The following is a 13,912-nucleotide window of genomic DNA, read 5'->3' on the forward strand; positions in this document are numbered from 1 at the left end:
CAGTCACGTGTTGCTGCCAGATAGTGAACACACATCACTGTCTTGTTTGTTTGTCCAGAAAGGACCTGTTTGTCTGTCTGTTTCAGGACCAAAAATTATGAAATGTACTTGAGGTAGTGTATGCCCCAAATGGCACCCTATTTACGATGTAGTGCACTACTTTTGATCAGGGCTCTGGTCAAAAGTAGTGCACTGCATAGGGCCTAGGGTGCCGTTTTGGACACCGTTATAGGCCTGAGAGCACAACGGACAACTGTAATGTCTTGATTTAGTTGTTCCTGTTATGTACTGTTCACCTGGCAACAGCAGCTAAAACCAGGCCAGAAATTGTTATGTCAGGGCTGTTTGAGCTGTGGAGCACACACACTTCAACTTTCCTCTTTTGGTTCTTGTACAAGCCTTTGAGTAGTCTCTCTTGTTGTCATTCGGCTTGTTTCGTCTATCAAGTTCTGGGGTGGTAATTTAGGACTTTTATGGAAATGGCCTTGAACTTGGGCAGCGACGCTCTGTCCACTAACTCCCATGGCTTGTCAGCACTGTGCACCCTCCAATGTCTTACTATGGCGCTTCCCAGCATTTAATCCCCCTTTTTCTTATTTTCCTTTTTTTCCTTTTCACTAGCTAACAAGAGGAACCTGTATGACCAATATGGTAAAGAAGGCCTAACAGGAAGCGGAGGGGGAGGAGGTAAACATTGAACATTACTCCTTGATGTTTTGATAGGCTTATCTAGGAGATATGGAGGTTATAAATGAATATAAAAGGACAGTATTTTATGATATGACACAATGTCTGAAATACCACATAAAGCAAACATGCCAAGGAGAAGTGTATTTTCTTCTACCAATGTACAGCTCTATGGGGTCAACTTCAGTGTTTTACCATAAATCTGACAGGGCAATTACCGACCTCTCTTTTTTTGTTGTTGTTGGGGGGGGGGTGTCTGACTTTCAACTAAGCCATTACTGCGAGGCATTAGCTGTCAACTAAGTGTCATGCTACCGTCATAGTGCCCTTGAATAATTGAACTATGTTCAGATCGCCGTGTGCACTTGTATGACCAGGAATATGTTGCTTTACCATCGCTCAATAACTCTTGTTGGAAATGTAGTTGATGATTCTGTCTCTTTCTCCCAGGAGGGCATTATCACAACGCAGATCACTTCGGTGGTGGGTTCACATTCCGTAATCCAGAGGACGTCTTCAGGGAATTCTTCGGGGGACGAGATCCATTTGCAGATTTCTTCGGTAAGTCTCTCCACTGAGGCCAGAGTGAGCGAGTGTGAGCAAGAGACCTCACTATGGCTTGAATAACTGAAGCAGGCATTGAGATTAAGTTTATCAACACTTTCTCAAGCGGTCTGCTTTTTAATTCCTGGCACATTCCTGACCTTTTCGCTGTCAGATGCCCACAACTAATTGCAGTTTTAAACCCCTGTGGACATGCTACTAATTGTGCACACATCTAGGTCAGCCTAGCTGGCTGGATAAGAGAGATTGGGCTGTTTGCTTCTCTGCCTGAGTGTTATATACACAATATATATATATATATATAAAAGTATAGTGGATTCGGCTATTTCATCCACACCTTTTGCTGACAAGTTTATAAAATTGAGTATGCAGCCATGCAATCTCCACAGACAAACATTGGCAGTAAATGACCTTACTGAAGAGCTCCGTGACATCATAGGATGCCATCTTTCCAACCAGTCAGTTTGTAAAATTTCTGCCCTGCTAGAGCTGCCCCTGTCAACTGTAAGTGCTACTATTGTGAAATGGAAACTTCTAGGAGCAACAACGGCTCAGCTGCAAAGTGGTTGGCCACACAAGCACAAAGAATGGGACTGGCGAAGACTGAAGCGCGTAGCTCTTAAAAATCGCTTGTCTTCTGTTGCAACACTCACTATCGAGTTCCAAACTGCTTCTGGAAGCAACGTCAGCACATGAACGGTTCGTCGGGAGCTTCATGAAATGGGCATCCATGGGCAAGCAGCCGCACACAAGCCTAAGTTCACCATGCACAATGCCAAGCATTGGCTTAAGTGGCGTAAAGCTCGCCGCCGTTGTACTATGGAGCAGTGGAAACGCGTTCTCTGGAGTGATGAATCATGCTTCACCATCTGGCAGACCGACGGACGGATCTGGGTTTGACGGATGCCAGGAGAACACTACCTGACCAAATGCAGAGTGCCAACTGTAAAGTTTGGCGGAGAAGGAATAATGGTCTGGGTCTGTTTGTCATGGGTCTTGCAAGGCCCCTTATTTCCAATGAAGGGAGATCTTAACGCTACACCATACAATGACCTTCTAGACGATTCTGTGCTTCCAACTTTGTGGCAACAGTTTGGGGAAGGCCCTTTCCTGTTTCAGCATGACAATGCCCCCATGCACAAAGCGAGGTCCATACAGAAATGGTTTGTCGAGATTGGGGTGGAAGATCTTGATTTGCCTGCACAGAGCCCCGACCTCAACCCGATCGAACACCTTTAGGATGAATTGGAACACTGCGAGCCATACCTTATTGCCCAACATCAGTGCCCGACCTCACTAATGCTAAGTCCCCACAGCAATGTTCCAACATCTAGTGGAAAGCCTTCCCAGAAGAGTGGAGGCTATTATAGCAGCAAAGGGGGGACCAACTCCATATTAATGCCCATGTCATGATTCAGGGGAAGGTGAGGTAGCCTGGACCCTTGATTAGATACACACATACCCATACATTTTAGCCTAACTCTGGGGTAGCCTGACTCTCAGGACTGTGCTCAGAGTGCCCTCTAGCCTAACTTTGTAGTAGCCTGGGTGTGACTCAGGACATTAGCAGTCAGTTGACCCCTCCTGTATGTTATTAGTCTTAGCAGGATCCCAGGCTGCTGCTGACAGACTGACCCAGCACCAGCTGGCATAATGACAGCCAACCATACAATAACCACACCTCTGGCTACAGGCTGGGTACTGTATAGCCATAGGCTTTAGTTTAAATGTAAACCCCCATTGCATCCTTTTAGAGTCCCTTTCCAAGCACAGACTGGAGAGCATGGATGTTCTGGGTTCAAGTTTTACGAGCAGACAGGGACACCTACCTGAGCCAGGACCGTAGTGGTGTTCTGTGCCATCAGCCTACTATCCTCTTACTGAAAGCATTGAGGACATGCTGTCTGATGCTGGACACTGTCATCATGGGAGTAAACAGCAACAGCTGTCCTCTGCACTCAGTCTGTGCTTGCGTCCAAACTGGCACCCTATTCTCTAGAGTGCACTTCTTTTGCCCCAAAACTATATAGGCCCTGGTCAAAAGTAATGTGCTTTAAAGGGAATATGGTGCCATTTGGGACACAACCTGTGTTTGAAAGATACACTGGGCATTTATACTCTGTAGACTCATGATACATGGAAGAGTTTACAGACAGAAATACAAACATCAACATGGAAGTGTTTGCCTTCTCCTCAGATACAGGAAAAGCATCCAGCCTTTTCTAGTCTTATTTGTCAGAGCCCATTTGTGTTTATGAAAGCGTTTCATCTTGTTAATTTAAACCAGGATGTTTTAACATGCACTTCCGGACACTCATACACCACACGCATTTGAGTGTTATTGTAACCTCCTCACCTCACATGTTTCATATGTTTACACACACACACACACACACACACACACACACACACACACACACACACACACACACACACACACACACACACACACACACACACACACACACACACACACACGTGTCTGCTGCTATTGCAACTGCTCTTGTTTTTAATACGGAAGCTATTTTTGAAAGCATTCCGGCTGAATGATGTAGGCTGTCCTATCCGTCCATTTTCTGAGGCTCGCCTCCATATTTAGAGCTCTGAACCGCAGGTGCCTCGCAGTCATTTGTTATAAATAAGTATAAATCAAGGGACACCAAGATAAGAAGATGGGCCTGGAGGTTCAAGGGCTTTAATCCTAGATCTTAAATTATGTTAAGGTAAATCCCATTAGAAACATCTTCCAGATTTGGGTGAGCTTGGGATGGGCTGGCATTCTCCTCAAGGTCCATAGGAGTATCAATTCAGTGTGCAGGATGCAACTCTAGAGAAGTCGTCAACTAAACTATATCCTCTTCCTAACATGTCTAAGGTATTAAACCACAACATCAAAGAGATGGTCTGTGTGAACTGTGGAGATCGAAACATCTAACTGAAAGACATTACTCCTATTACTCTCACGTTCACAACACATATTCAAGAATTTACTTTTGTAATTGCAAACGTTTTAATTTAATTGACTGTTTTTCTGAATGTAAATACCTTCCTAGAATAATTCCGGATCACAGCTCATTGTCCTTCAACTTAAACTCAAACCTCCAATGCCAATAGCAAAGACATGGCGATTCAACACAATGTTACTTTGAGATAAGGAGTTTACCTCATATCTCAACACAGACATGATTTAGGAAATACATGTAGCCAATGAAGTATGCCCAACTGTTGTCTGGGTAGCTCTTAAAGCATACATGAGCAGTTGCATCATGTTTTACTCTTCACATAAGAAAAGACCCATAAAAAAAAGGAACAAAAATACTAGAAGAACAAAATACTAGAACAGAAAATCCATGACTTAGAAATGTTGACACCCTTCAACAGTTGAGCACCTTGAAGCTTGAACATAACACACAGTAAACCCCCGTTCTGCAGAGATTGCTGCTTTGAAATCCAAGCAACAATATGATGAGCAAGGTGAAAGGTGAAAGGGAAAAGGTCCATACAGGTCATACAGAAATGGTCATACAGAAATGGTTTGTCGAGCTCGGTGTGGAAGAACTTGACTGGCCTGCATCGAACACCTTTGGGATGAATTGGAACGCCGACTGCTAACCAGGCCTAAATTGCCCAACGTCAGTGCCCGACCTCACTAATGGTCTTATGGCTGAAGGGATGCAAGTCCCTGCAGCAATGCTCCGACATCTCGTGGAAAGCCTTCCCAGAAGAGTGCAGGTTGTTGTAGCAGGCAAGGATGGAACCAACTCCATATTAATGCCCATGATTTTGGAATGAGATTCTCGGCGAGTAGGTGTCCACATACTTTTGGTCATGTCGTGTATTACCACGTTTTATGTATTTATGTCAGGCCTTGTCAGTTTCAATTCCATCCAACTTTTTAAATAAAATAAATGGCCTGCTCTCTAACTTTGTTTGGAATGGAAAGACCGAGTCAAGTTGACTGTTAACACTTACCCTATAAAACTACTATAAAAGTTGGAATTTATCATTTGTTGGTACGCTTGATTTACACACACCTGTAAGTATTTTGCCTTGATAAATCAGACACGTTCTAAAACACTGTGCTCGTGCACGTGAAGTCTCATTTACATAAAGAACCACCCTAAATGACCATTTATGGTCACAAACCTTCCCTTTAAAGCTGCAAGAAATGTCACTCATTTCTGTCCGCCAACATGTAGAAGACAAAGTGGGGGAAAAAACTTTTTGATCACTGACGTGGAAGCAAAACAGGCCATACCTTTTGGAGCCTTAAGCAATGGCTTGACAAATAAGATACTTTTTTTTTCTTGGGAGCAGGTTAGAGCTGTGGTAAATTCTGCCTTATCTGAGTGCAGAACAGTAAATTAAATGGTTTGATTTTAAAACGTATGCAAAAAGAATGGTAATGATGATCCACAAAAGGGATATAAGTGCAACATCACTGTCTGCTATGGACCAGCGCATTGGCAACATAATTGGAGAGATCTCGGTGTCTGGCATCATTTGTGATGGTGATACTGAGGACCCTCTCCCAGACACACCAACTGATGGTAAGTCAAGCTTTATTTTCGCAACCATATTCAGACACGGACCACATCTAAATATTTTTTTTATTCAAAATGAAATATAATATGTATGTGTGTGTGACAAAATGAATGTAACAAAACATTAAATCTTGACAGATGTGGGTGATTTTCCTGACCCCTCATCCCCAGGCCTACCAGAAGGGTGTCCTCTTTGGCGAGCGCTTCAGCTGTGCCGCATGTTTTGACTGACGCAGTCCTGAAACAACAAGAAGAGATCAACACATCAATTCTTGGACTCCAACAGCAGCTGGAGGATGTATGCAATGGAATGAGAGAGAGAGAAATCAATAATTGAAGGAACCTGTTGATTGTGTCAAACATGTGAGACAAATTCTGGTGCAATGTAAACGTGTTTTCCTTGTCGATTTGATTACAATATTTGGTAGAACAGATACCGTTGTATGATGTTGACTCTTGTCCTCAGTGCCAGGGCCATGGGTGGTAGGAAATACTCCCTGTCAGGCATGGGCTCATCGGGTCTGGGTGGATCTTTCAGTGGAATGCCATTTTTGATTGTAATGTTGTGGAGCACACTGCAAACCTAAAAAGGTTTATGCACATTGTATTACATTCACGTAATGGCATTTGACTGAATGTCATTTCAGAGGCAAACCTTGCTAGGCTGTTATTGCAGTGTGCCTCCTGTCCCAGACAAGCACATCCAACGCCCTTTCAGCAGGCCTACGGTGCGCTCCGCTGTTGTTCTTGTGCGTGCGTGGTCTTGGTTGTACCTTGCCTCTTGTTGGTTTGAGGGGTTGGTGAGGGGAGTCAACAGCCATGTTTTTAATGGGTAGCCCCGGTCTCCTGCGGTTATGAACACAACATTCCGATTTTGTTTCCCAGTAGAGGTCTAACATGGCAAATAAAACCTTGTGAATAAAACATCCCTTACCAATAAGCCGTCCATCCTCAACGGCTCCTTCCTGGAGGTTAAGGCCTACTGAACTGTTCTGCACAATGAATGAATCGTGTCCCACCTGGCCATTTGGCCACTACATTCAACAAAGCCAAATGTGAATCACAGATGACCTGCACATTGACAGAATGGAAACCTTTTCTGTCGACGACGTTGAATTCGTTCAATGATGGTGTTTTTATTGAGATGTGGGTGCAGTCAATTGCTCCAATGACATTGGGAAATTCAGCTATGGTATGGAAATCCCTTTTCACTCTGGCCTGTTGCACATTAATGTACGGAAACTGCATGTATTGTGGGGTCAATGAAATAATGCCATGAAGGACTGCAGGCAATATTCAGCTCATGGTTGGTTGTGAAATGCCAGACTGATCCGCAATCTCCCTTTGGAATGTTCGAGTGGCCAGAAACCCCAGGGTGGAGAGGACTTGGGTATGCCCCGGGATGGCATTGGTGCGTCTCGTCTCCCTTTCTAATACTGGAGAGAGTTGGTTGCAGATATAAAATCAAATATGATTTGGAAAACAAAAATCTAGTAAGTCAAGCCTCACCCTCAGCAAAAAAAATCTGCACGTTCATTGAAAACACGCTCCCTGCTTAATGCAGCTTGTGCCAGATCCTCCAGCAATGCAACATTTGCCATTTTGGACAAGTCACAATGTCTCAGTGTTGCCTTTTATAATATTTAACTGGTTTAAGTTGCCTCCAACCGTACATTCCACTCTTTCTCATTTCCTTAATTATTCAATTAGGCTTAAATGGTTTCATGTTTATGAAATCAATAGCACCCTGAGGAAACTATTAGTAGCTTAAGTATCAATAAAAGAAATGAATAAATTAATATGAATGAATAACTATCTTTTTTCTTCATATTTTATGATTTGGTCCAGTATGTCAATCCTTTCTCTATCTGGTGGATGGTAATTTCATTAGCAGTTTGACTTTCCTACCACAATGTGCTGTGCGTACGCACGGTCAGAGCTGTGTTTCAATTTACGCACATTCTCAAGTATAAGTACAAATGAATAAATCCCACACCTTGCTTAGAAAGGATCGCACGCATGGTTTTACAAACATTTCTGTTCATATGCCACATTGATGACATTGACAACATCTTGAATATTTAACATGCGTACTATGACGTATCTCCACTGTCCTTCAATCAATTACAATACATATTTGGATTATCCGAGGCTGATTTTTATTTCCCTACAACTCAGAAATCGTATTCAACCACTTCAACAGAATCTGGATTAACCTAAGGCATCTAGCATAGAACAAAATACTGGAAGAAGCTGCTATGCCAAAGAAGTTGATGGCCAAGTTAAATCAACGGCTGATTTGAAGCTCTACCTGATGGTTCTGAACCTGCAAGGAAACAATAGGAAACAGATCTGAAGGAAGAAATTGAGGAGAACTATTGATCACAGATATGTGAAAATGTTCATACCTGATCCTACAACCTAAGACATAAACTACTGCATTTCAGCGGACTTACTACACTCCTGCCAGAATGCACCCAGAAATGTCACATCTCTGTTGGAGATGCACAAAGGAACTCTATTACAGTGCCTTCAGGAAGTTTTCACACCCTTTACTTTTCCCACATTTTGTTGTGTTATAGCTTGAATTTAAAATGGATTAAATACACACAATAATCCATAATGTCTAAGTGGAATTATGTTTTAAAAATGGTTTACAAAAAATGTAAAGCTGAAATAGCTTGAGTCAATAAGTATTCAACCCCTTTTATGGCAAGCCTAAATAAGTTCAGGAGTAAAAATGGGTTTAACAAGTCACATAATAAGTTGCATCGACTCACTGTGTGCAACAATAGTGTTGAACATGATTTTGGAATGATTACCTCATCTCAATCGATACAGGCATCCTTCCTAACTCAGTTGCCAGAGAGGATTTCACCATTCGGCCAATGGTGACTTTAAAACAGTTAGTTTAATGGCTGTGATGGGAGAACTGAGGATGTATCTGTAGTTACTCCTCAATATTAACGTAATTGACCGAGTGAAAAAGGTACAGCATTTTTATTCTCCAAAACATCCTGTTTGCAACAAGGCACTAAAATATGGCAAAGCAATTAACTTTCTGTCCTAAATACATTTTGTTATTTGTAGGTACTTTTTAAGTAAATACCTGCAGTCAACTTGTGCAACAAGTTATGGGGGAAAAACAGAACATTATTTACTTCACCTGTCCCATTATTTTACATTATGAAGCTCACGCTAGTTCCCCAGAACAGTTGAGCCAGTCACGTGTTTGTTTGTAAAAAGCGGGAGAAAGCGGGAGCAGGTGAGTCTAACTGTGTGTTGACAGGGGTCACATTTCATATTGAAAGTCAATAGTTTTTTTTTTGTTGCTTCAATAGAGTGATCAGGGACGTGCAACTATAGTTTTCCTTCACGGGAAAATATATTAGTGCAACACAATCAGCTGACAGCAGGAGTGCAACGCTATATTTGCCTGGCAGTCACAAGTTAATGAGCTTACAATGAAAAAGCAAGATGTCTTTTGCAAAAACAATGCGTGACCATCATCTTTCTATTGTTTATCACAAAGAATGTAGCCAGCTACATGTCCCAATCTTTTGCTTAAAGTGAATTTAGCATTTTACCTGAGAAAAGTAGGCTGAACTTTGAACGTTTCTTCAAGTGCAGTCGCAAAAACCATCAAGCGCTATGATGAAACTGGCTCTCATGAGCACTGCCACAGGAAAGGAAGACCCAGAGTTGCCTCTTTTATTAGAGCTAACTCTACCTTAGATTGCAGCCCAAATAAATGCTTCACAGAGTTCAAGTAACAGACTCATCTCAACATCAACTGTTCAGAGGAGACAGTGTGAATCAGGCCTCCATGGTCGAATTGCTGCTAAGAAACATTACTAAAGGACACCAAGAAGAAGAGACTTCCTTGCGCCAAGAAATACGAGCAATGGACATTAGACTGGTGGAAATCTGTCCCACTATCATTTGTTTTTTTAACAGGACAGTGACCCAACACACCTCCAGGCTGTGTAAGGGTTATTTTGACCAAGAAGGAGAGTGATGGAGTGCTGCATCAGATGCCCTAGCGTCCACAATCCCCCGACTTAAACCCAATTGTTATGGTTTGGGATGAGTTGGACCACAGAGTGAAGGAAAAGCTGCCAACCAGTGCTCAGCGTATGTGGGAACTCCTTCAAGACTGTTTCTCGCATGGAATAGCCTTAATTTCTCAGAACAAGAATAGACTGACGAGTTTCAGAAGAAAGTTCTTTGTTTCTAGCCATTTTGAGCCTGTATTCGAACTCACAAATGCTGATGCTCCATATACTCAACTAGTCTAAAGAAGGCCAGTTTTATTGCTTATTTTATTCAGAACAACAGATTTCAGCTCTGCGAACATAATTGCAAAAGGGTTTTCTAAGCCTTTTTAAAATGATAAACTTGGATTAGCGTGCCATTGGAATACAGGAGTGACGGTTGCTGATAATGGGCGTCTGTACGCCTATGTAGATGTTCCATAACAAATCAGCCGTATCCAGCTACAATAGTCATTTACAACAATATCTACACTGTATTTCTGATCAATTTGATGTTTATTTTAATGGACAAAAACATTTTCTTTCAAAAACGAGGACATTTCTGTGTGACCCGAAACATTTGAACGGTGGTGTATGTGCTATCATTTAATTTATGTCTAGGTATTTATATCCATCCATCTCGATTTATGTCCGTTGGGAAATGGAAACATTGGTGATCAATATCAGAGAAAGTTTTGCAATCTAGGTCTAATTACTGCAAAACAAATTTAGAGCCATCAATTTGAACACCTCATCCATCATCAATAACAAACTGGAGGTGGGAGGGAGATGTGTGTTGACGTGTGTGATATTAAACTTGACTGAGTTCTGTTAATAAAAAATGCATCTGCACCTATTCTTTATGCTGTGCACTACTTTTGGGCTGATAGACATATGCTCTGGTGACAGTAGGGCACTAATATATATATATTAGTTTTATATATATATCCATCCATCCATTTGGGATTCACACCCAGTTCCATTAGCAGTGGAGACCTCCTGCAATGGTGGGGGGTCGGGACATTGTGGTTGGGGTCACTCCATTTGATATGAAGAGATGGTTAGAGAGAGGCTTTATGGAGAGCTTCCATCTGGGTTTAATATGTCTTTAAGGGCTGAGGGGAGAGTGAGAGTCCTCAGGGTCCTCATGCATATACAATCCAATTGTTAAAACAAATGATGAAAATGACATTGTGGTGGATTGGAGAGTGGAAGCAGGTGGGGATTATTCTATCTAACTGGAAGGGCAGGTTTTTTTTTCCTGGCTCTCACGTCTGCCTCTATGGGAGGGAGGATCTCCCATGTAACTACTGCACATGTGAGACCCGCGTGCAAGAAACTCTTAACATGTTAAGGCTAGCACAAACCGCTAAATGATGTGAGAATAGCGTGTTACTATAAATCATTGGTTGATTAAGCCCGGTTGAAAAATGTACCCAAAACCCAGACATTTCCTTCCAAAAAGTCCATAGGTGAATGCACTTTAACCTTTAGGGGCACAGACATCAGTGAATAAGCCAACTCAGTTAATACACTGAACAAAATTATAAAAGCTACATGTAAAGTGTTGGTCCCATGTTTCATGAGCTGAAATAAAAGATCCCAGAAATGTTCCATAAGGACAAAAAGCTTATTTCTCTCAGCTTTTAAAAAGGCCACTCTAAAATTGTGCAGTTTTGTCACACAACACAATGCCACAGATGTCTCAAGTTTGGAGGGAGCGTGCAATTGGCATGCTGACTGCAGGAATGTCCACCAGAGTTGTTTCCAGATAATTTAATGTTCATTTCTCTACCGATGTCATTTTAGAGCGTTTGTCAGTACCTCCAACTGCAGACCATGTGTATGGGCAGGCATAAGCTGCAGACAACGAACACAATTGCATTTTTATTGATGGCAATTTGAATGCACAGAGATAATGTGACAAGATCCTGAGGCCCATTGTAGTGACATTGGATGCTGAGGAGTATTTCTGTCTGTAATAAAGCCATTTTGTGGGGGAAAACAAATTCTGATTGGATGGGCCTAGCTCCACAGTGGGTGGGCCTATGCCCAGTCATGTGAAATCTATAGATTAGGACCTAATGAATTTACTTAAATTTACAGATTTCGTTATGAACTGTAACTCATCAAAATATTTGAAATTGTTACATTTTGCGTTTTATTTTTGTTGTGTATAAATATGTATTTAGATGGGCCTATGCCTTTTTGTATGCTCATGGATTTCAGTTTTTGACTATTTGTAATTAACTTGATCTTTACTAATGTGTTGTCATTGTCTGTCCCCAATCCCCAGTGGACGATGACTTCTTCGGCGGGGGTCAAAAGCAGCGAGGGGTGAGCCGGAGCAGGACCGGGGGACCCTTCTTCCACGGTTTCGGGGGCTTCCCCCCCTTCGGGGCAGGCTTTCCAGTGTTTGATTCAGGTAGGCCTCCCCTGCAGCACGGTATTACTCTATTTCAAATATGCGTCTCCCAAAACTCTGGTTAAGCTTATCTTCCTCCTCATGAAAATTGTTACATAACATAAATCTCACTGCATATTATAAAATGTGCTATTTTGATCATATAATAAGCTTAATTTTGAGGTCAACATTTGCGAGTAAGCAAAGCAAAGGAAAATGGTGGGGTGTTTGTGTTATGGGTGTGATCTTGAGTGTGTGGGCCAAATCAAAGTTTTATTTGTCATATGCACAGATTAAGTCGTGTGTGTGTGTGTGTGTGTGCGTGTGTGTGCATGTGTGTGTGTTTCACTCCTAGGTTTCACTTCGCTGGGGCATATGGGTGGAGGGGGCTTTGCCACGTTCTCCTCTTCATCTTTTGGGGGTAGCGGAGGAGGAGGAGGGGGGATGGGCAACATCCGCTCAGTATCCACCTCCACCAAGTTCATCAACGGCAGAAGAATCACCACAAAGCGGTACAGCACAGCTAGTCAGTCAATGTAATCAATTGTGTCACTGTCTTGTTCTTGTCTTCATTCTGTGACCTGGGGATAGTTTCCTCAAAATAAAAACAAACATGATTTTTCTAGGCTGTTGTCCTTTTCACTTTGGCTGTAGTCAATTCACCAAGACAAATTCAAGTTTTGAATATTGAAGAATTGTGTAACACTTAATAATGTACCCTTTGTAAACCCTTTAAAGTATTTCCAAAAACAGATATGTATGATTAAATTAACTCTCGTCTTTTATCCTAACTCTGCTTTGTCTCCTGCAGGATTGTGGAGAACGGCCAGGAGAGGGTGGAGGTGGAGGAGGACGGTCAGTTAAAGTCTCTAACCGCCAACGGTAAGGAGCAGCTCCTAAGACTGGATAACAAGTGATGACCTCTGCACAACGTTTGAAATACTCACACCTGACCTGGAAACAAACCAAACTAACTCAGCGTGACGATGCTGCTCAGGGTCGCAATCTTGGTGTCTCTCCTCTCTCTCCCCTGTTGACATTCGTAGTTCACGTGTAGTTCACAGCGAGGAAATGTGTTCTCATCTTAGTTTAGCCGCTGGAGCGAGGGACGATCACATAGGGTTGTATTTATTCCAGCTTTACCTTTTTGGGACCATTCTCTTACTAGGACCAATGTGTATGACTTTTCTTTGCTGTACTGATTTTGCTGTATTAGAGTTTTTCTGTGGGTGGACTTCTTTACCTTTTAGTTCTAGAAGTCAGGGGCACAACGAGATGTACATTTGGACGGCTTTGCGTTTGTGCATTTAAAAAAAAAATGTTATTAACTGTCAAATGATCTCAGCTTTAACCCTTTGCCTAGTTAAAAGCAAATGGAACATCTCTCTAACCTGTACACCGTTTTTCATGTTCATGAGCTTCAGATGACCCATTTTAGACACCTAATAAATGTGTATAGTATTAATGTGAACTTGTTTTTGCTTTTGTCTTTGTTTTTGAATACAAGTGTTTTTTTCTGCATGATTGCCAATGACAAGGCTGTTCAAGTTCGTCACCAACTGTTCCATCAGTTCATCATAAACCCTAAACAAGAGACTAAATATACAGTGCCTTGCAAAGGTATTCAGACACCTAGGATTTATTCACTTGTTTTGTGTTACAAAATGGGATTGGATTTA

At 42.0% G+C, this 13,912-nt stretch overlaps 1 protein-coding gene across 3 annotated transcripts in view; it reads left to right on the forward strand.

The window, feature by feature from the left end:
* LOC109908760 (dnaJ homolog subfamily B member 6-like) overlaps positions 1 to 13,704 on the forward strand; it is a 44,345-nt gene extending 30,641 nt beyond the window's left edge. For 2 of the 3 annotated variants that reach the window (XM_020507437.2, XM_020507438.2), the window contains exons 4-8: positions 622 to 687; positions 1,138 to 1,248; positions 12,126 to 12,254; positions 12,589 to 12,745; positions 13,045 to 13,704. In XM_020507437.2, the coding sequence (XP_020363026.1) occupies positions 622 to 687; positions 1,138 to 1,248; positions 12,126 to 12,254; positions 12,589 to 12,745; positions 13,045 to 13,150 (569 nt within the window). In that variant the 3' untranslated portion in view covers positions 13,151 to 13,704. Of the gene's footprint in view, positions 1 to 621; positions 688 to 1,137; positions 1,249 to 12,125; positions 12,255 to 12,588; positions 12,760 to 13,044 lie in introns of all 3 variants that reach the window. The other variant, XM_020507440.2, reaches the window with a different exon arrangement.
* Positions 13,705 to 13,912: the final 208 nt, after the last annotated feature.

This window comes from Oncorhynchus kisutch, linkage group LG18, assembly GCF_002021735.2.
Source record: "Oncorhynchus kisutch isolate 150728-3 linkage group LG18, Okis_V2, whole genome shotgun sequence".
Classification (NCBI taxonomy): domain Eukaryota; kingdom Metazoa; phylum Chordata; class Actinopteri; order Salmoniformes; family Salmonidae; genus Oncorhynchus; species Oncorhynchus kisutch.